The following is a 26,431-nucleotide window of genomic DNA, read 5'->3' on the forward strand; positions in this document are numbered from 1 at the left end:
AGTAGTCGCACCCTGTTTCGTAAGCATCTGTGCACAAAGATTATCGCGTAGACAGCGCAGAGAAAGAGCAGATTTGTGAATTAATTTCAGTGCATTTTTGGCACACTTTCGATCTTGGCAACCGACCGCATCCCGATGTGCAACGCATTGTCAACGCTGGTTTACGCTACGAGAGGTTATTCAGTATCTTTTACTTTTAGAGTTAAAACGCATATAAAATTTTTACCTCTATTACTTTTAAGAGTGTTCAATGCGTCCATGATGTAATGAACCACATCTAATTCTTAAGGAAGATGCGCTCACATTTGGTTGATGGCTCATCGGTCAAACAACAACTTTATTTTGAAATGATGAATAGGGAGCATCGCCAGGGACGATACTCTACCTCATTCCTGGTAGCCCCATTGAGTCCATAGAGTCCCATTTCTCATCGGTCATCATGACACTTAACAATAGAAAACTTGAATTGGCAACAGATGCGGCAAACATCACTCATTTATAAACCCTTAAGGAATGTAAGCATACGTGTGCTTAAATTCCTGAATTTTTCAGCACGTTTTTGTGTTTTTGAACGCACGGAACCCCGCGGGACCATTATTTCAGCCCACGCAACCAGGGACCCACTTTTTCCGGAACACGGCTCGTAGTAATACGTCACATGGAACGTTTACACTCCTGTTTATCCTACTACGCAGTGGCTGTTGGCGATTCACGAGCGATTAGGCACACGTACAAGAGGTGCCGGTGGATATAACGATCACGGCCGAGGAAGCTAGGAACTTGGTGGCAAGATGCAAGTTACTTGCGACATCTCACGACATGAATTGTCATTATCTATCGTCATCATTTGTGTACTTCCTCCAGAAACCATCAACAAACCAGGGATCAAGAGATGCTTTTTACTTTTCACATATTACGTAGCTACTTCTGTCGCTGTATCAAAGCCACATGACACATTGAGATAATTTGACGTAGCCTAATTATTAGCGACCGGCAAAGGTTGCTGGACTGTAGGTTTAGCTTCAAGTACTGGTTGAATCGCTTGCTTGACATCAGCCGTGTCTATGGCCTTGAACTGAGGCACCGCGTCGCCCATAGTGTCGACGGCTTTATCACCGGCCTTCTCTTCGTGCAGGAGCAGAGGATCCTTGTACGTCCTGTAGGCGCACACGTACAATATAACGGTGAACGTCTTTATGGGCAGCAGCGTCAGCAACATGCTGTGTGACAAGGACATGTTGTCGTAGTAAACGCAAGACCCGCGTCGATCACAAATGTGCTGCCAGACGACGCACGATTGGTCGATGGCAGCACCGATGATCAGGGGGGCAGGTATGGTACCTGCGACAACGAATCAGAAACGACGGTCGAGACGAATGATCAATGGCACGTCCACGGGTTATACCTAGGGTTCCGCGTTTACGGTTTATATTTTTCGGCGGATTCGGCGTACGGTTTTCGGTGTTTATTGATTTTCACGAAATCGGCGGTTTTCGATGTTCTTCAGGCGTGTACATGGTTTACCCGACAGTTGTCGGCAAATAGAAATCACAATGTAATTTCCGCACGACGTGCATTCAACATGGCGTTGTTCGCTCCGGTGGCGTTTCACCGCCAACGAAAAAATAAAATGGCATTTTTCACAACCACCGTATTTCTGTATGGTTTTCCGATCTGCATCGACAACTTGCTGGACATATGCAGCAATTTATTTCTGTCATCGTTCCTGGAATTTCATCATTCGGTGTTTCTCGGTTAAAATCGAATGCAAGAAAATTTACACGGCGAATGTTTTTCGGTGTTTTGCACCACCGTCGAGTAGTGATTGAACGTCCCCGTCGACTAAATGAGAAATCTTTTAAAAAAAAGCGCAAAACTTTTCACATATCTTTCTCGAAACGGTTTTTGTGGAAAGTGTGCTGCACTTTTTTGTCTACAGCAATGAGGTAGAGTATCGCCCCTCGCGATGAAACTCCCCATTCATCATCTCGCCATAAAGTTGTCGTTGTTTTGTCGACAGATTCAAGATTCAGGTCTACAGGTTCCAAGTTAGCTGCAATCATTTGCGAGTTCTTGAACTGGCAGAACGGCGAATCGCACGTGAATTTAGATTTATACGCCCACGTAGCGAAGGAGGGAGAGGAGGCAATAAGCAGGCCCTCTGTATCTAGGTGACGTTGCCCTATGTGTATCACAAGTATTTCTGCTGTTGAACTGAGCACTACGACCTCAGCTTTTCACGGCGAATTGAATGTGATTTCCAAAAGTACTAGCCTATACTCTTTCATCTTGTATTCACGCACTTACCGAAGAATCGTATGCTCATCCACTTAACAGCCAACGCAGTTGCACGTTCCGTCTGATGAACCGCCCTGCAGACAAGCGTCTCTCATATGTGACACATATCTAGCAATTCAGTGAATGTGCGACATTGCGGGAGAATTTGCGAAAGGAAACTCCTGAACAGAAGCGGCATCTTCGCGCGGGTAGATGAGGGTGAGGACGTCTTCACCTCACGGACATTCAAGTAAGGTAAGGTAAGGCAAGGAAACCTGAGATAAGGTGAGTGCAAAGATCGTGCTGGGCATTTACCGCCCATCTGCTCCTTACCTACCAGAGCAAGGATTAATGGAGCAGGCAAGGTATATCTAGACAGGTAGCGCAACTCCCATAGGCCCACGTGTCTTCAGAATGACGCCATTATAGAGACGGTCAGCGCCATCCATCCGTTGCGCGGACTACTATGATTGTAAATAAATGACGTCAGAAATTACGTCAGCACTATGAATAATAAGTAGTGCACAATTAGCCATGGCACGTTTACATTCGCGCACTTTTTGTTTGCGTTGTATTCCCTTTTCCTCACCCAGGCAACAACACCAGACGAAAATACAGAAAAATAAATCATATCAGGTTTAATTAAACACATCAATTCGAAATACATCACAGATTTAGACAACTCCAAACTGAAGGGCATCGTGATGACCACACAGAAATTAGGAAGGTTCACTTAAGGTCTATTTCTCACCTAGAGCTATACATACACATAGTGATTAGACGTTTGCATTTATTCAATGAGTGGCCATTATAGGTACGTTGCAACAAAACGTGGCATCGTTGGTGCAGATCTGATTCCTGCTAACACTCACGCTATCATGGCCGCTTGTCCCATGACGAAATTTTTTTTCGCAGTGCCAGCAACAGGGGATGCATTGTATTTATCTGTTCACGCGTGTAATTCTTGGTCTATAGCTCCGAGATATGAACGTCGCTTCCTGTTTAACCCAAAAAGTGTATGAACTCCGAATTACAATGCACGGACACACGGCACGGATAAACACGCCCACTGTGACACATGCGGGAGCAGGACACGGAAATGTACTCGGGTTGTAGATGATTTCGTATATGTGCATGAATGGGGCAACATAACGTTTTTTTCTACATTGAAATTATGTATAACCTATTAGTACACACACAAGCCATGCCCATGTTCTAAAGTTTTTCTGTTTACGATCGTACCTCTACTATACCAACACCCAGTATCGCTCGCGCCTCTTGCTGGTAGCTTTGCCGATGGGTCTGATTTGGTATTTTCGCTTGTTCACGCTACCAGGTTTAGATATACCTTGGAGCAGGTTTGCAACTAATAACAAATAATTGCGCAAGAGCGCGAGGGAGAGGTGTACACCCTCGTGTCCGCTGATGACGTCACTGATCTGACTCCAGGAGCAATGCGAAGTGTTCATGATTATCGCGATGACGATTTGAGTTTTTATGGCACATCGACAACTAAGGGCGTAGTGCGAAGTGTCCTGCTCGGCCATTGTTCACTGCGAGTCACGGTATTACAACGTCCAGTCCAGCTGAAGGAAATGGGAACCATTTTGGAGCAGTACCTATAGAATATTGGATCGGCCAGCCGAGTGTGTTACTGAAATGGGCACTTCGTTCTCACATATTACCTAGTGAAAGCAGAAATACGGGCGCTGAACGTACGTAAGACACGTGCAGGCCTCAGGCGTAAACCTAATCGAACTTAGTGAGCTTTAGAATGCATCGTATCGCCTTTGCGTATATCTAGGGGATAGCATGGTGGCTCTGCGTGATGTTTTGCGCGTGCGCAGAAACACCAACGCTATGCCTTACGTACGCAAGGGCGACAACGTATAGGTTATACGAAAACTCACTATTATCCAGACTTGTGCCTAACGCGTTACTAGTAATGAATTACTTTTTTGGGTAATTGTTTGAGTAGCCAATTACTTTTTGGAGTAATCGATTACTCAGTAGTTGATTACTTTTCGGGCAGCTGTCTTTTTTCAGCTGTCCCGCTGGTGAACTTTTTTTTTTTTTCCCCTTTCTGAGGAACACAAAGACGGGTATAATTTACCTGAATGCAGAGTAACGACCGGAGTAACGCGTTAGTTTTTTACTCGTTACTCAATTACATTTGGAGTCGAGTAATTGGTAACAGTAATCAATTCCTTTTTGCGTAGAAGTAACGTAATCAATTACTTCTTTCGAGTAACGGGCACAAGTCTGCTATTATCTCATGACGATAACGCAATCTCATGGCATATGTGACGAACTCGCAGGATTAACCAAGTAATATTCCTCGATACGTGTTGACTGATCAGCATTGGTCCGTACCTCATCGTCGCTGTGACGGCAGGTGGCGCATTGAACAGGGTAAAGAAGACACAGACGAAGATGGCTACACTGACAAGCACCACCAAGTTGCACTTGGTCGGGCACTTCTGCCGAATGGCTTGCACCTCTGTGCCGTTCTCGCCTGTCTTGGATGAGTCGATGCAACTGCAATTTCTGTAAGTCTGTGAGAAAATATTTTCACTAAATACCTTGTGGTGCACACACCGACCACAAGCTATGAGGATTATTTGAAGCTACATGGACGTATGTAATCCTAGCCCCTGAGGAAAATGTGGGCAATAGACTCTAAAAACAGAATTTCACCGCATAGCACAGAATGATAGGGTTATTGCTTATGATTCGAGGAGAGGGGAAGGTGTTCGCCTTCTTGTGGCAATTATCGTATATCAAAATTGCCACAAAAAGGCGTACGCCCCCTCTCTACTCGAATCAGAAGCGATAATCCTATCGTCCGTCGCAATAATTTGCGCGCAGCGTGCCATGCAGTGAAGTTCTGTTTTTAGGGTGTGGTTTCTGCGCTGGCATACTTATTATTGGGGTGAACCCAATGCGCAGGAGGGGTGCTGGAGAGAGAGAGAGAGAGAGAGAACCGTCCCCGTCGGAACTTCCTCTCGGAAATAAGCTATATTGTTCTACAGTGGAAGAAGCCATAAGCTAAGAAGCGTGCTTTCACAGCTTTCGGTTTGGTGTCAAAACGACATCTGGTTTTACAGCAAACAGGCTCTGCCCCAACTACTGTGCCGATTGTTACAGTTATCGCTTCTGATGTGAGGAGAAAGAGGGTCGTATACGCCTTTTTGTGGCCATTCAAACTGCCACAAAAAGGCGTACGCCTCCCGTTTTCAACAAATCAGAGAAGCGAAAGATATAATTCTGCATGGCGGCTGGTTCCGAGCGTCCTTAGTCGGGGAAGGACCGGAAGTCTTCGAGGCACCGGAAGTTGTGGTGAGGGGAAGCTGTGGTGAGGGGCGCGTGTTTTGTGTGTCCGCTTTTTCCTTCATCGTCATCGTCGGCATCAAGGCATCATGGTGCAATTCCAAGATGGCCTACACTCTTAGAAATGAACTTCACCACATAGCACGCTCCTAGCCAACCATCACCCTGACTGACAACGTTCTCGTCCCTGATTTGTTGAAAACGGGAGGCGGAGCCTATTCTGTGCCGTGCATAATGGCACAAAATAGGCTCCGCCTCCCGTTTTCAACAAATCTAGGGCGAGAACGTTGTCATTCGGGATGATGGTTGGCTAGGAGCGTGCTATGTGGTGAAGTTCATTTTTAAGAGTGTACGCGCTGGTGGTGGTGGTGTGTGTGTAATAAAAACGTACATCAGGGAGACGTGTCGAGGTAACAGACTTAAAGTACGCTGACAAGCAAGAAGAATATTAAAAGAATAGCTCTGGTATGTGGCCGCTCTTCACTGCGCGTGTTTTGTGTGTACGCTTTTTCCTTCCTCGCTATAGACATCGTCGGCATCGAGGCATCATCGTGCAATTCCAAGATGGCTACGCGCTGGTGCACTTTGAGAAAGGAAGTGTTCTTTACCCCGAGTATGTTATGTATACTATTCTATAGGATAGAATCATCACTAATATACTGTTCACCGTTCCTGTAAAGTTCATCACTACTTACAGTAGCCCCCATTTCCAGGACTTCTTGTACACGACAGCCGGCGTAACACGGCGAGAAGTGCACAACATTGTCTACGGAACAGATGGGGTTGAGGATATCAGTCTTGCAATCGCACTCTGTGTTGCACGGAAATGCGAAGCGGGCGTCCCTGAGGCAGAAGTTGTTTTAGAGCACGAATTACATACTGTATTTGAATTCTCCTCTTACTTCCCTGGAGGATATAAAGAAATTTCACCCATGGAAGGCGAAGCTATTACAGTAACACTGAAACCTGATAATGGTGGCCATTTTACAGTGGTCATTTGCACTTCTCAGCAAAGAAGCAGCGCTGCTCAGCGGCCTGTACCCAGGGGCGGATCGAGAGGATGTGTCCGGATGCCCCACACTGTTAAAACAGAACTTCACCACATTGCACGCTCCTAGCGTACCATCATTCCGAAAGATATCATTATGTGCATTGATTTGGTGAAAATGGGAGGAGGCGCCTATCTGGGACAGATTATCTTGTCCCAGATAGGCGCCTCCCCCCTGTTTTGAACAAATCATGACACAGAATGACATCATTGGGTATGATGGTTGGCTAGGAGCGTGCTATGTGGTGAAGTTCTGTTTTAACAGTGTAATTCCTCTCCTCAATTTCTGTCTTCACATAGTGTTTAATTGGCCCTAGATCGCGTGTCCTGCATGCTGTCCATGGCTGGACCCCCTCCTCAGAAAAATCCAGAATCGGCCCCTGCCTGTACTCATATACATGTACTCACTGTATACCCAACCTTAAAGGCATACTCTGAAGCAGCAGAGCTGCAATCTCAGAAAGTTTATCCCTTCGATAGCCTCCACTCTCAGAACAGAACTTCACCGCATAACACGTTGTCCGACAACCAAAGCCACGAATGACAGGGTTAAATCTTCTGATTCGAGAATCGAGGGAGGCGTACGCTTTTTATTGCAGTTTGCATATATGATAAGGTGTACAACACTATACTACAGGTGTACTACAAAAAGGTGCACGCTCCGCCCTCTCTTCAAAGCGGAAGCGTTCATGGCAGTGTTTGGCACATAACGTGCTATGCGGTGAAGATCTGTTCTGAGAGTGTGGGTCTCCAATACTCTTTCTCATAGTTCTTTTTAGAAAATTAAAACAGAAAAAAATCCGGGAAACACTGTGTCGCAGTCACCACCAAGTACACATTACACCCCGGGAACGGCGGCAAAACTACAGTGTATGCGCGTAACACTGCATCTAAAATAAAAGGATTCGACTACGTAAACGCTTACACTCTAAAGACAGAACTTCACTGCATAGCATGCTGTGCGCAAACCATTGCCAAGAATGATAGGGTTATCGCTTCAGATTCGAAGAGAGAGGTGCGCGTACGCCTTTTTGTGGCAATAATCATATATCCAAATTGCCACAAAAAGGCGGACGCCCACCTTTTTCTTGGAATCCGAAGAGATAACCTCATTATTCTTGGCAATGGTTGGCGCACAGCGTTCTACACTCTAAAAACTGAACTTCACCGCATAGCACGCTCTGCGCCAACCATTGTAACGAATGATAGGGTTATTGCTTCTGATTTGAAGGAGAGAGGGAGGCGTACGCCTTTTTGTGTCAATTATCATGCATCCAAATTGACACAAAAAGGCGTACGCCCCCTCTCTCTCCTCGAATCGGAAGCGATAACCCTATCATTCGTGGCAATGGTTGGCGCAGAGCGTGCTATGCGGTGAAGTTCAGTTTTTAGAGTGTATGCGGCAAGTTCTGTTTTTAGAGTGTAGGAAAGGCATACGCCTTTTTGTAACCATTATGAACAGCGTAAGTATCACAAAAAAGGCGTACGCCTCTCGTTTTCAACAAATCGGGGCAGATAACGATATCATTCGAGGTGGTGGTTGGCTAAGAGCGCGTTATGCGGTGAAGTTCATTTTTAAGAGAGTAGCACCAAGCTCCGGATCGTCATGGGCGATCTGCCCAGGCTATCAGCAGAAGTATATAACCCATACGCAACGTTATTCAGAGAACCGCCTCGGCCGGCTGGTTGAAGCCACGAAAAAAAAAAAAGCGCGCGCACACGCACGCACGCACGAACGAACGACCAAGCGTCAAATAATCCAAGTGCCGCAGCAGACGACCGATCGCTAAGAATACTTGATACCCTTCTACATCTTGGTTGATAGCGAACTCAGGTGTCGGGCAGTGCAGAACGAAAACGAGGATTGACATCCATGCCGCAGTGCATGCAATGCAACACAGACGTATCATAGGACGCGTCCTGAGGTTAAACTTGCTGACCACTGCACCGCCGAGGAAGGTGCCGCCACAGCCGCTAGGAATGGCAATCACACCTGAAATTGTTGAACATCTATTAAGAGTGCACCTATATACAGGGTGTCCCAGAAAACGTGTCATTGAATTCTATTTAAAAAACTACGCCACCTAGAATTATGCGGTCGACGGCATTTGTCCTTACTGGGTTTTTGCCATCTCATGATGTACATGTCATGCAATCTAAGTTCAATTATGAAAATTTTTGCGAAGTGAACTCGGAAATTTGCCAAGTAAATGTCACTTTTTTACCCCAACAACATGACGAGCGTGCCGAATTTACTCAAATTCATGATAATTGACAGTGATATTCAGGACCTATCCAAGCGGGAGAAATAGCCGAACATCATGCTTCTCGGGGCACTTTAGTATAACGCGCGAGGACTTTTTGAGCGCAATCGCTGTCAGTCTGACGAAAGGAGGTTGGAAACCCAGCCCACAGTTCCTGAAATTGGGAGAGGGAAGGTAACGTCCCAGCAAAAGCCAGACGCGATAAGCTATGTCTGTGTTATCTCTTTCTACCATGCCGGTGTGGACTGGGCTTCCAACCTCCTTTCGTCGGACTGATAATGATTTCCCTGAAAAAGTCCTCGCGCGCTAACCTCTGCGAGCTCCGTAGAGCATGATTTTCGTTTATTTTTCTCGACACCATAACTCCTCAATATTTCTGTCAATTATCATTAATTTCAGTAAATTTGGCACGCTCTCCACATTGGTGGAGTAATAGAGTGACCTTCACTTGGCAAATTTCAGAGTACAGTCCGCAAACATTTGCAAAATTAAACTTGGGTTACATGACATGCACATCAGGAAGTGGCAAAGACCTAGTAAGAACACATGCCGTTGACCGCATGATTCTATATGGCGTACTTTTTTATTATAATTCAATTACACGTTTTCTGGGACACCCTGTATATACTTGACACACATGAAATGCAGTCTGTTTCATATGGTCGTTTTCGTAGCCAAGTTTCAAATTTCCCTAAGACCGCGAAAAACCTTCTCCCCCCCAACGGGACATTTGGCACAAATTGGTCGCACAGCGAAAGTCTCATAGCGTTGGTGTCCTCGGGCATCCCGATGAGAGCCTCTTTTTGTGAAAGAAGGAAGTAACTGAAAAGGTTGCAGGCTGCAGGACTCAAACCCACATCCTCTGGAATCCAGGTGCATGTTGCGTACTTATTTATGGTCATCTTTCCTCAAGCGCATCGAGCTCTGTACACACGCGTAAAAAAAAACGAAATGAAATAAAATGAAAAAAATGAAATAAGCACTTTTGAGCGGTATTGTAACGAAATTTCCACATCATGAAATTGAGCACGGACGGAGATGCTCAGTTGGTGGGAGTGCGTGCTGCTGACACGAAGTAGGCCGTCAGATGTTGATCGAAAAAGTTTGCCTTTGTGAACGTAGCCCCTTTTCGATAGGCTCGTACAGATCTTTTCTAGAGGCCCGCCTTTTTTGTAGGGAAATGTGCTGAGCTTTTCAGCAGGAAGTGCGGTTATTGCAACGACGGGGGTGCGAGAGCGCCCTCGCCAGAGATTGCGCCGAACGGCAAGCCCTGGTAAGTTAGTTGGACTGTATAGAGCGCGGCTGAGGAGAATTTGAATTTACGGTATCGGTAGTACAAATGCGCCTTTTCTGTTCTTTGTTTACAGACATTCTGGCGGCAACGGAAGAGGTGTGTGTGTGGGGGTGCTTCAGATTTGCCCTGCCCCAGGCGCAAACTCGCCTCGCGAAGGCTCTGTGCAACGGTATAGTTCAAGTTGGAAATACAAGAAGAAAAAAAAAAGAACTTGTAAAGACGTACCGATAATCGCAGCTGCCCTGGCAGGAGTCATTGCGAACTGAGACTGGTAGTACTTAGTCACGAAGTGCGTCAAAGACGATGTCATCATAGCTGAGAAAGCACATCAGGCATCAGAAGCGAATAATTCTCTTGACAGCACATATTTAAGAAACGAGACTGGTAAAAACAAAAGTGTCGAAAAATTTGTTAGCCTGATTGTGCATTGCCTGAGAATGTTACCTGTGTATAGTGGCTGTTGTGCTTGCGTGTTGCAATGAATGACCCCAATATTACCCTTGTTACCTTTTTAGAAGGGTAGAAAATCGAACATCCGTCGGTACTTGGCACTTCCTTTGTTACTTGTGGTGACACATAAACAGCCGGTGTCAGTGAGGGGATTGTTAGGCACTATCAAGGAAGTGCTCTGCGTCACATGAATCGATCTAGGCCAACCTTCAAAATACATAGTATCGTTTTACCCTCCGATTGGATGGAATGTTGATACATAAAAAGGTGCGCGCCCACTTTCTCAGCTTATCGGGAGACACAGCGATATCATCCGCGATGATGATTGGCATATTGCGTGCTATGCAGTGAAGAGAGCCCCCTGCTAGTGCCTAAAAAAACCGTAATAACTGCACTCTAAAAACAGAACATCACCGCATAGCACGCTGTGCGCCAACCATTGCCACGAATGATAGGGTTATCGCTTCTGATTCGAAGAGAGAGTTGGGCGTACGCCTTTTTGTGGCAATTTAGATATTTGAAAATTGCCGCAGAAAGGCGTACACCCCCCCCCCCCCCTCTGTCTTCCAATCAGAAGCGATAATCCTATCATTCGTGGCACTGGTTGGCGCACAGCATGCTATGCGGTGAAGTTCTGTTTTTAGAGTGTGGATAACTGGTGTTAGCGATAACTGGATGTGTCAGTCATAATAAGTGTAGCTTATGGGGAACAACAGAGGGACGACACAGACACAGTTTGAGTCTTGGAGTGTGAACTTACCCTCCGTGGCTGCGGCTAACGATAAGAATACGAATGTGCGGTTCTTCAGCAAAGCCAGAATATCTTTCGGTAGCATCCCGATGTTTCTGCCATACCCGGAAAGCAGAGTCGATTGTTTTTCCTTTTTCCGCTCCTCCTGACATTTGTCGTAGTCTGGGACCAGACACACGGTCATTGTGGCACGACATAAAACTACATAGTTCACACGCAACATGCACTCATGGCACAGGATTTCAGACAAGCAGAAGCAGTGTCGTGTGTCGCTTCGCAAGTATCCCCTTACCACCCACCACTTAAAGGGAGTACTAGAGCCACTAAATACGGGTACAGAGTATCGCGCATTTTTTTTCCGCGCCGGAGCCGCCGTTCGGTGTCCGCGATTGGGCCGGTTGTGTCACGTGGTTTCTCCTTCCAAGAACGCGTCGTCCATGTTGAGTCCCCCTCCATCCAAAACCGGTTTCCTGATTTACGAGCTGGCTCGCCCGCTCGCCTGCGTGCTGTTTTCCGGCGGAGAAGGGGGAGATTGGTGTCCCGTTGCTAGGCGACGCAGCCGCGCCGGACCCAAGATGGCGACCTGGCTCGCCAGCGTGCCTCATTGTCGCTACTCTGTTCCCTATTTAGTGACTCTAGAGACTACCACCCACTTCTTCATGCGAAGACATTGAAGCTGTCTTTTTCCAGGTCAATCTCGACACAAAGGTTTGCAGGCGGTTACAAAGAAGCACTCACCGGGTGTTCTTCTCGGAAAGGCTGCTAGGGGTAGAGCAAAGAAGAGCGCCAAGAACCCTCCGAATAAGAAACCCGTCCACCACGCTCCGACCCACACAGAGCTCCTTGAAGTTAGGCCTTGCCTGCGACCCATACAAAAATGAACATTGACTCCGTATTGACTCTTTATCTTAAGTATATGTATTATATTGACATCCTATTGCATTTATCAGTTTGTTGACTTCTGTACATAAAATGTTTATGTCTTTCATCTTGATTTTCTATGTATGTACTATTGTATATACATGGGCAATACAAATTCTATTGACACCCTGTTCCAAATTGGCCACCGTGTATGTATTGAGAAGTGTCAATAGACATTATGCGATAGAGACTCCATACAAAAATACCATAAAGCGGGTTCGGCAACTGCCATTCACTACGCCCTGGCATGGCTTATCTTGTGTGTGTGTGATGCAAAACACAAAAGCTACAGCTATCTAGTTACTCTTACTTTGTTTTATTGCACGTTCCACAATGCAGCGTAGCCGCAGATCACTTTCAGGACGTACCCTCCACGGTGAACGGGAGTCCGTTGGAGTAAGACATTTCGACTACTTTTCGTTTCGTTACTAAGACATTTCGTAAGACTTTGTTCGTTTCCTGCACTTCCCATAACGCACCATGAGCGCACATTGTTTACAGAAGCTTAAAAACCAAACAGAGAAAAATATAGTGAGAGACATATAGAGGGAACCAACATGTCCGAAAAAGTCACTTCTTAAGGTTATGAAAATTCTTCCCAGTACTGCCCTTCCTAAGAGAAAACGGGTACTACGTATTATTTGCCACGCAAAGGGGGATGATGTAGGGGGGAAGGTGCTGTCAGCTTGCTCTGGAGTGGCGGCTCGGTGCACCCATGAATATTATTTGCCACGCGAGAGGGGATGGTGATGTAGGGGGAAGGTGCGGTCAGCCTGCTCTGGAGTGGCGGCTCGGTGCACCCAGGGGAGGGTGAAAGAGGGAGGAGAGAGATGATGGTGGCACAGGAGAGGGAGAGAATGTGTGAGCCCTTTTGTTCTGGGATTTGGGTAGTTAAGTAACTACCCACCACCGATAACATGCGAGCATCCCTGAATAGTCTTCATTGGGATGCTCCCTGTACCACGGTAACCACAAGGATCATTGGCGAAGCTATACCCCGTCTCGTGCGCTTCCGCTAATTTCAGAGTCTTGCTCACCTCTGACTCGAAAAGAAGGGTGAGCCGTGTAAAGTCCAATTCCATTATGCACCCAAACAACATACAAGCCAAATTGTTGGGAGTATTAACTCCCAATCAACCTAACGTCTCTGTTTCTTATTGCCTTTCGTTGAGACATTGGTTAGGTCCATCGAAAGCCGAACTTAAGCAGTGCTACAATCGTGCATTTCTGTCGCATGTAACATAGGGGCAGTCATCATATTTGGGGGGGGGGGGGATCTTACACAGGATCGCCCTTTGCTTCTGACAAATGTCATTCTGTCTTCCTGTGTCACGTACCGGTACGTGTTACAGACTAAGAAACACAGACGTTACGTTGATTGAGAGTTAATACTCGCCAATTCCTCGCTTGACCGTTGTTTTTGTGCGTAATCGAATTAGACATAGACAGCTCACCCTTCTTTATGAGTAATAGGCGAGCAGGACTCTCGAATTTGCAAAAGCTTGCGGGAAAAAACATTATATAGTACCTGTTTTCTAATAAGAAGGGAATGCCAGTACCTTTCGAAGTCGCGGAGCAGTACTGCTTGTACTAGTGGTCCTGGAAAGAATTTTCTTAGCCTTTTGCAGTGAGCATTTTGGACTTCTTGGTTGTCTCTATATTTCTCTGTCTCGTTTTTCAGCTGCCGTGCTTATTGTTCGATACGGGAAGTGCCGGAAACAAATGTAGAGAAACAGAAAATGTGATGTCTGATGATCAAAACAATGGAGAAATGTCTTGCATGCCAGGGTGTAGCGAATGGCAGCTGCCTAAACGGCTTTTTAGCATCTTTGTATGGAGTCTCTATTGCATAATGTCTATTGACACTTCTCAATACATACATGGTGGCCAATTTGGAATAGGAAGTCAATAGAATTTCTATAGACAATCTACCGTGTTTCTTTATACTCTCATTGACATTTGTCAACAGAGTTTTTATAGACCGTCAATAGTTTTTTTCATAAGGGGTTTCATTAGAGCATAGCCTTCCTATACGGACCAGTCGTCTTAGAAGTGATTGTCAGAAAACATTTTCGCCCTCATGCGATTGGTGGAAAGTAGATTATTTCACTGTACAAGAATTCGAACCTGGACCTTGCCCAGGACCCGTCCCATGTCAGTCAACTTACCTGGTTGTACCAGAGAGATCCTCGTAATAGGACAAAGAAGTTCCGGCAACAAAAAATCCAAACGCAGGACCCAGGACACCCATGGCCAAATATATGCCTGCGTGGTGGAATGGCTTCCACTTTGAGGTCTATAGCATGCGTCAGCATTGTACAATGCTGGACAAAAATTTACGGAACACGCTCAGGCGCATTCCTTCCTCAGAGTGACACGCTAACAGCGGATGGTACCGTTCGGATTTGCAAACAGGTGACGGGGTTACCTAGGCACATGTCTGTAAGTCCGTACAGTGTCATTCGCTGCTAGCGCGTCGCTCTGAGGAAGGAACGCGCCTGAGCGTGTTCCGTAAACTTTTGTCCAGCACTGTACAAGATATTCAAAAAGATGTCTAAGTTACTGAGTACGGGGCAAAAAAGTAATTGAGTAGCGTATTAAATAACTAACTAATAAGTAGGGAGGGGATTGACTTTTTCAGATTCCGGGGTAAAAATCGTGCGATATTTTTAAATCTGTAATTCCGGGAGAAATCGGGCGATAATTGTGCCTTCTGGTGCTATCGCGTGTTTTTGTTTCTCTTCTTTTTCCTATTTGCGGAATCGTGACCTTCCAGTGGTAATCCTCGAAGGCATAGACACTTTTGACACACATGGGTGTATTGCTGGGAACGTAAGTTACCCATTCTTACATGTAGATGGGTAGAAATCCAGCGAACTGGTAGAGATGTAGGAAGGGAGTTGCCTCAGGACAGAAGCCGCGGATATTTCGAACAGAGACTGTTCTTCTTCTGGGCGAGAAGAAGAACAGTCTCTGTTCGAAATATCGGCGGCTTCTGTCTTGAGGCAACTCCCTTCCCATTCTTACATGTGTTAGACGTGGCGACCTTTGTTCGTCTTCAGTGGAAACGTCACTTGAAGATTTCATAGTGACTGGAATTCGGGGAGAAATCGGGTTTAGCCCGATTTGGTCGGAGGTCAGTCCCGGGAGGGGGGGGGATAACCGGGCGGAATCGGGTTTAACCCGAAAAAGTCACTCCCTACTAATAAGTAACACCGCGGACATCTCGCCCGATAATGTCGCTCGTGCGGATACTCGATGCTGTGCCACTCCCGATGGTTCCCGATCCATGAAACGCGTGGATCGGAACCATTATTGTTTTCGTTTCGTTTGTTTCGTCGTACTAGCCATGGACCGAACAATTTTGACATATAGCGAGAGGGCGAGTGGTTCTGAAAAGTCGGTAGTGCGCGAAATGGAGAAGGATGTGGATCTTCCAGGTCACCATGATGACGGAATCTTTGCGAGCCAACTTATCTCAGGCGGTAACGCCACTGAGATTGGCAAAGCCACATTGCGTCGCATCCGATGCACAGACGATTTTACAAAGATGCGCGCGCCACCAAGCGCGCGGCGCAATGCAGCATGGGAACTTTCAGCGACACTGCTGTTCTTCTGCTTCCGCCTCTGGCAGTCTCTCAATGCTCCAAGGCGCGCTTAGTTCCCGTGAGCCTTAACGTGCCACAGGTGGCGCTGTCCAAAGGGACTACCTCCGTAGGTAGCTCTCCTGCTTTATGACAATACATACAGGTGGCGCTTGCTTTTGTAAAATGGTCTATTAACGCACCGTCTTGACGAGAGGTATTTCGTGACATCCGGAAAGCGAGTGTTGGATCAACTCCGTTAAGCATAGCTGTGGAGAGAATGTCAGTGGTCCATTTGCGGGAGGGTGTCGTCGAAGAATGGAACGACGGTCTCTTCTCAGGAGTGCAATACTCCTCAGTCTCCTAGATGAGACGGCTGTTTTTGCAGCGCTGTCATTCCGTCCATTCTTCAGGGCAAAGCAATGGGCTGGAACGCACTGGAGAACGAGCCTGTGTCCTGCTTCGTACACACGCTGGTAAGCCACTACCCGTCCGCCATTGTACAAGGTGACCCAGAAAACGTGTCATTGAATTATAATAAAAAAAAAAACTACGCCACCATGAACCATGCGGGCAACTGAAATTGTTCCTACTTGGTTTTTGCCACCTCCCAATGTGAATGCCATATAACTTTTTTATTATTTCAATTTTTACGAACTGAACTCGAAAATTTGCCTATTAAGGGTCACTTTTTTGCTCCGCCAATGTGAAGCGCGTGTCGAATTTACTGAAGTTCATGATAACTAACACGGATATTGAGGAGCTATCCCATCGGGAAAAAATAGCAGGATACTGTGGTTTTTGGAGCGTAAAGGGCATAGCGCTGCACGAGTCTTTGCGCGTCTTCGTTGTCAGCCCGACGAAAGGAGGTTGCTATATGCTCAACACACACAGGGATATTAGGAAGAGATAAGACAGGGATGGCTTATCGCATCCGGCTGCCACTGGAATCATGCTTTCCCCTTCCCAATTCCAAGAACTGACACTTTTTCTCCTATCCCTCTGTGGGCTGGGTTTAGCAGCCTCTTTTCGTCGTGCTTGGAGGCGCTCAAAAGGTCGTCGGGCTCTATGCTCTGGAGGCTCCGAAAAGCATGATGTTCGGCTATTTTTTCCCGATGGGATAGCTCCTCAGTCTTCCTGTCGTTTATCGTGAACTTCAATGTGGAAAGAGCAGGGTGCGCGCCTTTTTGTGACAAATATCATAACAGTGTCACAAAAAGGCGTACGCTTCCCGTTTTCAACAGATCATGGGAGCAAACGATGTCATTCGAGATGAAGCACGGTGAACAACTCTCTGCCAGAAACAATAGCCGTACCCGTCCAATGCACTGCACATTTTTGGTAATTACAAGCAGGATGGTTCCGCTTCGAACGAATACTTCTGATATTACAACTCACGACCATGGTATAGCCAGTTGCACCCGAATGCACATGTAGTGCAAGACTTAAGCAGAGACAGGTTTATACATACCGACGTAAGTCGAAGTCATTTGCATGGGGACGTTTTCATCCAGGTACGCGATGCCAAGGGTGTGTAATGGTATCACTCCTGCACCATTCATCATGTGACCCAACATTAGGACATACCGCCAATTTCGAACGCTGCTGCCGATGCAATCGGACGTGGTGTTGTCGGCAGGACAGCTGTCACGCCGTTCGGTTCCAAACCTGAAGAAAAGTGTGTCCTCAGAGGCAGAGCTATAGTGCTACCTACACTCTTAAAAATGAACTTCACCGCATAGCACGCTCCTAGCTAGCCATCATCTCGAATGATATCGTTATCTGCCCTGACTCGTTGAAAACGGGAGGCGTACGCCCTTTTTGCGACACTTATGCATTTCATAATAGACCTCTCCTTGTCAGTAAACAAATGACGTCAAATGACGGGGGCAGAACGATGCCATTCGGGATGGTGGTTACTAAGAGTTGCCGTCGCATTTGTGTAACCGCGACTCTTGCCGCATTGGACGTTTTCTCAGCGTCAAAACGTCACGCGCACGCCGTGGCCTTGCACACGCGGCGAAGAAACGCCAGCGAGGCGACTACCCGAAATGCATGGGACGCGCACGGAACGAGTGACGCGCGCCACTGTTGCTATATTCGTCGACCACAAATATCTGTTAGAACGTGCCGATGCTCTTCTTTTCTGCGGTTCCTGCGTTCATTCATTCCAGATATCATTAAAATGTTCACGTAAATTTAGTGTGATGGATAAGGCCCAAAAATTTGTGCGAGCTACTCATACGCAACCTCGTCTTCCGCACGGTGGCCACCGTTCTGTCTACTTCCCGGAAAACGCGACCAGACACGCGCGAATATCTGTAGTCGACTGATTCCGGCGTACACCCTTCGCGCGCGTTGAAAAGCTCGTTTTTCCGAGGTCAAACGCACGCAGAGCGCGCCCGCGTCCTGAAAACGTCGGAAAAACGCTCCATGCGTTTAGGCCTTTATTATTTGTGGAGCAGCCAAGAGCGAACGGTTTATCCACTCTAGAAACAGCACTTCACCGCAAAGCACGCTGTGCTCCAACAATTGCCACGAATGATAGGGTTATGTGCGTTAGTGAGTAGAAGGCAAAGGGGGAGTACGCCTCTTTATGGCAATTTTCATATATCCATATTACCACAAAAACACGTACGGCTCCCTCTTTCTTCGAAGCTGAAGCGATGAGCCGATAAGCTTATCATTGGTGGCAATGGTTGCTGAAAATTTGCTATGCGGTCAAGTTCTGTTTTAAAGGAGTACAGAGGGCCATCCAAAAAAAATTCAGATTAAGACGTCTGATGAGAATGTGTGTGTCAGTTTACCGAGTAGCGCGAAAGGTTTTGATGTGTGCAATTTGTTTCCCAGTGAAAAAGCTCACATGGCTCCGCGCGTTCACCCTTAATTCGCCACTCCGGGTATAACGAGGAGGTGAAGGTATGATGCCACGTCACTGATGACGTTACAAGGAGAACTCGCCGGTCAGTGGGGGTCAGCGCCTTGTCCCTTTGCCGCCGTAAACCAGTTTTGCCAGTTCTCCTGGAGAATTGGGGATAGAAGGAGCGGCCGAATCATGGCCGAGCCAATAGCAATGCTTTTTCAGAACCCTGAACAGCCGAGTAGCAGACGACAGCGGAGTAGCAGACAACATTTCTCTGAACTAGTCAGAGAGCGCGATCCTTGTAGCGTCAGCGCGAGGTTCCAGGCAGATCACAGGCTGGTACTACTCTCCACCGCCGTTGCGCACGGTCGTTTTTTGCGGCGTACTTTAAATTCAATTTCTGCGATAATTATGACTCTGTGGTGTGAATTACTTCGCACGGTGCATCTTACTCGCCTACTTAACAGTTTTATACGAAGAAAGCAGGGTGTCCAAAATGACTTCTGTGCTATTTTAAGAGTGTGGAGGAGTCTTCCTGCACCTTAAACACAGAACTTCCCCGCATAGCACGCTTTGTGCCAACCATTGCCACCAATGATAGGCTTAACGCTTCTGCTTCGAAGAAAGAGGGGACATACGCCATTTTGTGTCAATTATCATGCATCTAAGTTGACACAGAAAGACATACGCTCTCTTCATAGTAATCAGAATCGATAACCTAATAATTCGTGGCAATGGTTCTGTTTTTGGAGTGTGCAGAATTTGATGATCGTATACCGTTCGCCGGTTTATCCCTGGACCCAAAGGCGTGTACTCACGTGTAAGGCTCTGCCAAGAAGTAAGGCGAGGAAAAGATTATGGAGCCACCGGCGATGAGGAGGAGGCCAGCTGCAGTGAACAGTGGTTTGCTTCGGCTACTCCCAAGGTACGAAATGGGCACAACACACAAGCAATTGACGACGTTGTAGGCGCTGATGATCATTCCACTTTCGAAGCTGGTCAGCTGGAAACGTCGCTCAAGGGTCGGAAGTACCACGGATAAGCATCCATTCACGATGAAGCTCTAGAAGCGTCAAAGCGTCAATTTCATAGCTCGTGGTATACACTCTAAAAACAGAACTTCGCCGCATAGCACGCTGTGCGGCATTTATTGCCACGAATGATAGGGTTATCGCTTCTGATGCGAAGAGAGAGAGGGAGGCGTACACCTTTTTGCGGCAATTTCATATATCTAAATTGCCACAAAAAGGCGTACGCCCCTCTTTCTTCCAATCACAAGAGATAGTCCTATCATTCGTGGCAATGGTTGACGTACAGAGTGCTATGCGGTGAAGTTCTGTTTTTGGAGGCTAGGTCATCAGATATATCTATGAGCACAAGTCGTAACTAACATAAATAACGGTGCGGACCATGCCACCCATTGCTGACTACCTCGGTGGGTTCGAAAAGGCTGCCGTGGGACCAGCAAGCGAGCGCGTCCACCCACGTTATGTTATTAAGCCGCCCTCATTCACAAAAGCCGGTGCGTTCATTTCAGGTACGTATTAATTTCAGGAGGGGATGTCTCGCTGACACTGGTTACTGATTGCTTCAGGTTCGCGTTGCACCGCTGTCCAAAGTCGTTACTAAGAATTATTCGTCCACGTGACGAGAGCACTGACATAAGACATCCCTACTGCGTCCGTTAGAAGGTGCCACCGCCCGCGGTGTCCTGCAGTTTCCGTTATGTCAGAATTAAATTAGGAATTCGAGCACCCTGCACACTAAATCTTTTTACGCTTACACTCTTAGAAATGAACTTCACCGCATACCACGCGCCTAGCCAACCATCATCTCGAATGATATCATTCTCTGCCCTTAGTTGTTTAAAACGGAAGACGTACGCCTTTTTTGTGCCAATTATGAACAGCATAAGTGTCACAAAAAAGGCGTGCGCCTCCAGTTTTCAACAAATCAGGGCAGAGAACGATATCATTCGATATTATGGTTGGCTATGAGCGTACTGTGCGGTGAAGTTCATTTCTAAGAGCGTATATGTTAGCGTAAGAGAGGTGTATTTTGCAATATAGACACCCAGCTCACACTCATATTACACCCCTTCGAGGCCGATCCTCTCATAGATGGGTGCGAATTAGGTGCACATCTACGTTAGTGTGTTAAGGGTGTAATAAGGGTGTATTGGTCTAAGGGTGCTTTGCCTCTTAACTGCAGTTAGTATGGAGGTGCGGGACAGCGGCAGGGTCATTACCCATCTAATACAATATCAGCGCTTTTCTAAATTTTCACGATGAAAGCAAGTGGACGAGTCGCACATATTTGGGAACTTTTCATGGCTGCATTGTGACGATGGCAGGTTACTGCTTTATGGATATGCGTTTGTTGCAAAATGCAAAGTTTCGGCATAGTTCTGGTAGTCTGGCAACACTCCGGCTCGTCCGGGCCACGACCTGTTGGATTATAACGACCATGTCATAATCGGGGAACATTATGAGAAGACTGTCCGCACGATCCGCTAGGGGCGCTACTCATCGGCCCGCGAGATGTATAGTCTATGCGCAAGTATTGAACCTAATTTTCTGTAGAACTTGGACAGCCATATGATGATATCGATACAACAAAAGTACGTTACATTCATCCAATCCGATAAAAGTGAACACGTTACACAAATTATCAAACTGTCTGCAGCGTTTATAACCACAATGCAACCACGTTTGTAACCACAATCCCGACTTTGCTGATTGTCTCGAGGTCAGCATATCAGGCACGTAACATTTAAGGTTGGGACTCCCTCAGGTATAAAGCAAAACCGTACACAGATACCGTGCAAATGAGTTGGACTGTTAGCTAGCAGTGCTGTCAAAAATTGTTATGAGCGAACCAGCGTGAAGAGACCCCAGCTGAGGTTGAAGAGAATCCATTTGGGCGTCACGAAGCCCTGCAGATATGCGGGCCGATAACCGAAGCAGCCGCACTTGTCAATGTATATCTGGCCTTCGACCTTCTGTTTCCCATCGGGTCCCGGGGCTTGAGGCAGTAGTCCCGGTGGAGGCAGCGGGGCTTGCTCGGGTTGCTGAACCACCACAGGCGGCTTATTTGGAGGTGCCGTTGGTCTTTGCAGCGCTACCATGGCCATACGTCGGGAGCTATAGAGCGTTTTGCATCGTTAAAGAGAGACTTCGCAAGGATTCGAAAAAAAAAAAGAAAAGAAATGGTAAGCATCATACCGAACACGAACCACCCCCTCGATACCGAATACAACATTCGCATTCACTTTGCGCGAGTAATTAATTCGTAACTGATGACAATGGCAAACCGCTCCATACTACGGCGGTTCGTCCAGAGGAGGATTCCGTGACGTCACCCAGCATTGTCGTCTGCTTCCAAGCATTTCTCCCTTGCCGGATGATGTCAGCAGTGTGTTGCTTCCAGCGCCCTCTCGCTTCACAGAGGCGAAGCGCTCGCTTCGTAATAATTTGTTTGAGTAAAATCTGCGCAGTTTTGTACCGAGATATTTCGTACACATGTTCCTGACATCCCAAAGATTACGGATATACCACAACCTTTGTGATGATTTCGTTGCGGACAGAGGCGGAGAGTTTTCATTTTCCAGGGGGGGGGGGGGGCAAGGGCGCACCGCGAAGTATGTACTCTGGCGGGGGGGGGATATGTTTATTAAGAAAGAAAGGAAAGGTAAGCCAGATGGATGTCGGCTTGTTATTAAAAAAAAAAGTGCAAGGGGGAAGACAAACAAGTGAAAGAAAAGAAGGAAGCAAAAGAAAACAAAAAGAATGAAAGAAAAGGAAAAGAAAAATGAAGAACGCAAAACTAAAGCTGAAGAATCACACACTCTGGCGGTATCCTATGATGTATGCAGAACTGGTATAGAAATAAGAGGAAGGAAGAACAGAAAAAACAAAACAAAAAGAAAGAAAAAACAGAGACAACGTAAACAGTGAACATGTGCACAACTGAAGACATTACGCCTTTGAAAACTGAGTGCAAAAGGAACAAAATGCATTGAATCCTCGGTGTTTGACCCGAAATGCGCGCAATATATATAACGAATATGGTCAATGAAATGGAGCAGCGGGAGTTGAAGCCGCTCCCAACGGGTATGCGTTCCGAAGATCCTACCGTTACACCTCACTGGCAGCTGCTGGTACCTTTTCGACTGCTTCGTTTCATTAATGTGATCTTAGCGGGACTTCCCGGGGGAGGCGGCGCCCCCCCTAGTTCATGTTCCGGGAGGGGGGGGGCAAGGGCCCCCGCGCACCCCCGCAGTCGGCGCCTATGGTTGCGGAGTTTCACTTTGGGCGACGTGACAACTATTCGTGCTCGGCTCTCGCAGTGAGATTGGTCCTGATCACGCGCTACAAAAAATATCTCCCCTCAAGATTAGCGACATTTGTAAACAATGCTATATCATTCTGTGACGTCTTTTCAACCTCAAATATGCGGCAAGTAAAACACAATGGTTTGCAAATGGGGCGTCGTACTGCTGGCCGCTCGCAACATGGCTGAGTGAGTCTCACCACGTTGTCTCACAGTCTCACATCGTTGTGAGACTGAGACATGATAGCCGATTTCTCTGAAACCTGAGCGCATAGCATGGCTGAGTGAGACAACGTGGTGAGACTCACTCAGCCATGCTATGCGCTCAGGTTTCAGAGAAATCGGCTATCATGTCGAGTACGAAGCATATAATTTACACACGCAATATAAGTTCATATAATACCTCTGTGCTGACGGCGAAGTGTCGGCAAGTGATGGAACATGTACAATTTCACCTGGCCTATCAAACGATGTTGCCTATATACGACAACAGCGTGATTTTGCAACAAGCGCCCGCTTAACGGTGGTTACAAAATGGCGGGTAAAGGCAATCCTGTGCCTGCAATCCCTGCGTATCCTCATGTGCCGTACCCTTTATCGAAAAGTTAGTACTAGCCCTGATTTGTTGAAAACGGGAGGCGTACGCCTTTTCTGACACACTTATGCTGTTCATAATTGTCACAAAAAAGGCGTACGGCTCCCGTTTTCAGCAGATCACGGCAGATAACGGTATCATTAGAGATTATGGTTGGCTAGGAGCGTGTTTTGCAGTGAAGTTCATTTTTAAGAGTGCAGGGCGACCACCCAGCTCATACAAATAACTCATACCTCATACTCAACTGATACCACACTCAACTTCTTTCTTCTTTTTCTTTCCTTTTCCTTTTTTGCGGGAAGAGAGTTGTTTGGGGATTAGCTTTTCAAACTCAAAGCGCATGCCACGCCGTGAAATGCCATCTCAGGAGAAGAAAAAGTCACAGACCTTTACTTACACTGAAGGAAATGTAAGGATTCTACAAATGACATTTACCGGAGCGCACTGAAGGATAGTTATACCGTACTACAATGGTCATTGGAAAAAGGGAATTTTGAAATGAAATCAAATCGAAATTGTCCCACATTTTCGTCGCGGTGTGGAATACTTCTGAATTTTTCCGAGTACGTCTGGTTGGTTGCACGAATTGGAAGCAAACAGACAATCAGTGATGTCACTAAATTTTCTTATGATAGGAGGCTTCTCCCTCGATGACCTTAGTTTTTGCTAGTCCCTGTCCGGTTGCTGGTCCCTGACTGGCGCCTGGTGCACCAACGCGTCCCGAAAACGACGCCTGGAGAAGCGTGCCAATGGGCACATTGCGAAGAGCGTTATAATGGGCTGGCATACGGATTGAGCCCATTGATCTATTCAGAGTATTCGTGTCTCGGTGTTCTGTGCGACGATCAGGAAAAAATGTCACCTAATATGTCTTTTACTGAAGGTAATGCACCTTCAGTAAAAGACATATTAGGTGACATTTTTTCCTGATTTGGCCTTTCCCGGCGTGACTGGAATTTGAATGGTACACAAAAAGCTTCTCCCATAATCAACACCCCCTTCCCACAAGAAAGACAAACAAAGAGGAGGAAAACATTTCCCATAAAAAACAGTTAAGTGAGGTACGAGTTGTCTTGGTAAGAGTTGGGCGTGGTGTGAGTATGTCCTCGTATAAGTTGGCTTGGTATGAACTGCACTCTTAAAAATGAACTTCACCACATAGCACGCTCCTAGCCAACCATCACCCCGAATGACAACGTTCTCGCCGTAGATTTGCTGAAAACGTGAGGAGGAGCCTATTTTGTGCCGTGCATAATGGCCACAAAATAGGCTTCTCCTCCCGTTTTCAACAAATCAGGGGCGAGAACGTTGTCATTCGGGATGATGGTTGGCTAGGAGCGTGCTATGTGGTGAAGTTCAGTTCTAAGAGTGTGGGGTAGACCCGAAAACCAGGAACCAGGAAGGAAGTGGCGCGAGCGGACGACGCCTGTCTTCAAACGTCCGATTAGTAAACGTATTTTTATTTGCGAATTTCGCGACCGGTAAAAAATAGCGAAAAACTGTACTCGCGAACGCAGCTTGATGTTTATCCCGCTAAAGGAAACAGCCCTGGAATCGCGAAATTAAATACTCGCGAATAATCTCGCAAATGACTGAACTTTCGATTCGCGAAAATTAATACATCGCGAATAAAAATACGTTTACAGTACGTAAGGCGAAGAACACTTAGTCGTACTTTTGTAAATATTGGATTTCGTCTTGAGGTGATAAAGCAGATTCCATTGAAAAAAATCCCGTGCTTTTTCTCGTTATTTTGATTTCGTCACTGGTTATCCTGTTTCATACTGCAGCCAATGAAATGTGTTTACTTCCCGAAGATAAAAATTCGTCCTTCGGGAGGTAAGGACATATTTATCTGCTAAACGGCAGCATATCCGTCCAGTTTGTGAGATGTGACCCGTAGTACGATGTCCCAGTTCATCACGCTTCCATTTGAAGCTAAGATGCATCATGACTGGTATGACGCGATCAACCCTAACCGATTTTAGTACTGCCAACATACCGGATATGAACGTCCCTGCACGTCCTAGCCGTCCGTATCACGACGCAGTGCCAGTTCGAAACGCCGCCGGTTATCTCCCGACTTCGAGCGATTACCACCGCGATGGTGATGTCTCAAACATTCTTCCTCTTCTTCTTCCTTAGACTTTGTAGCTTTGATTGACCGAAGACAAAACAGGGCTGTCACTGATGATATTTCAGTCACTCTCTCTCTCTCTCTCTCTCTGTTTTTCTTTCTCTTTTTTTTTTGTTCGGAAAACGGCATTGATGCAATTCTCATTTCAAATGTTTATGGCGATTATATTGAAATAAGCAATATTCACGACAATTTACGAAAGGAACTGGGGGGTGGGGTTAATGGCAGGATAGGATTGTTGGCCTGGGCTGGGCTCGGGTTTGACATTATGGGCCTGGGTCGGGCCTATAGGTCGGGCTCGAGCCTCTGTTACCTCACTGAGAGTTAACCAGGGTCAACTTTTGCGGCTCGCTGCACTGGGCAGGGATGGGCCGTGCCGAGAGCAGTCTCGAGCAGTTTCGTAAGCGCCCATGTTTTTTATTTGCAGCGACTTAAATTTGTGCAAGAGGTTCGCGGTTCACGATTTGGGGAGGGAGTGCGAGAAACAAAACACAAAAATCACCTGTACTTTAATTTGATGATAAGATTGACTCGAAGGAGCGAATATGGAGTTGAATTCGGGTTTACACGCCACTATCACCTGTC

At 46.6% G+C, this 26,431-nt stretch overlaps 1 protein-coding gene across 2 annotated transcripts; it reads right to left on the reverse strand.

Annotated features, from left to right (window-relative positions):
- Positions 1–885: 885 nt before the first annotated feature.
- Positions 886–25,831, reverse strand: LOC135395357 (solute carrier organic anion transporter family member 4A1-like). Of its 2 annotated transcripts, XM_064626594.1 has the most exons (13): positions 25,712–25,831; positions 21,661–21,925; positions 19,601–19,845; positions 17,391–17,587; positions 14,504–14,600; positions 12,153–12,274; positions 11,424–11,576; positions 10,439–10,528; positions 8,459–8,648; positions 6,303–6,450; positions 4,651–4,832; positions 2,308–2,372; positions 886–1,341 (listed from the first exon to the last, which is right to left on the reverse strand). In XM_064626594.1, the coding sequence occupies exons 2-13, from the start codon at positions 21,913–21,915 to the stop codon at positions 977–979; spliced, it is 2,109 nt and encodes a 702-aa protein (XP_064482664.1). In that variant the 5' UTR covers positions 21,916–21,925; positions 25,712–25,831; the 3' UTR covers positions 886–976. The 2 variants fall into 2 exon arrangements, with proteins under 2 accessions (XP_064482664.1, XP_064482665.1); XM_064626595.1 differs by lacking the exon at positions 2,308–2,372 and having other exon boundaries at positions 1,170–1,341.
- Positions 25,832–26,431: the final 600 nt, after the last annotated feature.

Source organism: Ornithodoros turicata, chromosome 5, assembly GCF_037126465.1.
Source record: "Ornithodoros turicata isolate Travis chromosome 5, ASM3712646v1, whole genome shotgun sequence".
Classification (NCBI taxonomy): Eukaryota; Metazoa; Arthropoda; class Arachnida; order Ixodida; family Argasidae; genus Ornithodoros; species Ornithodoros turicata.

Coding starts and splice junctions, on each gene's coding strand:
- LOC135395357 (XM_064626594.1), bottom strand. CDS start 21,915: ATGGCCATGGTAGCGCTGCAAAGACCAACGGCACCTCCAAATAAGCCG. Junction 11,577..12,152: donor CTTTCCGAGAAGAACACCCG/GTGAGTGCTTCT, acceptor GTCTGGTCCCAG/ACTACGACAAATGTCAGGAG. Junction 4,833..6,302: donor TCCTGGAAATGGGGGCTACT/GTAAGTAGTGAT, acceptor ATTTTCTCACAG/ACTTACAGAAATTGCAGTTG.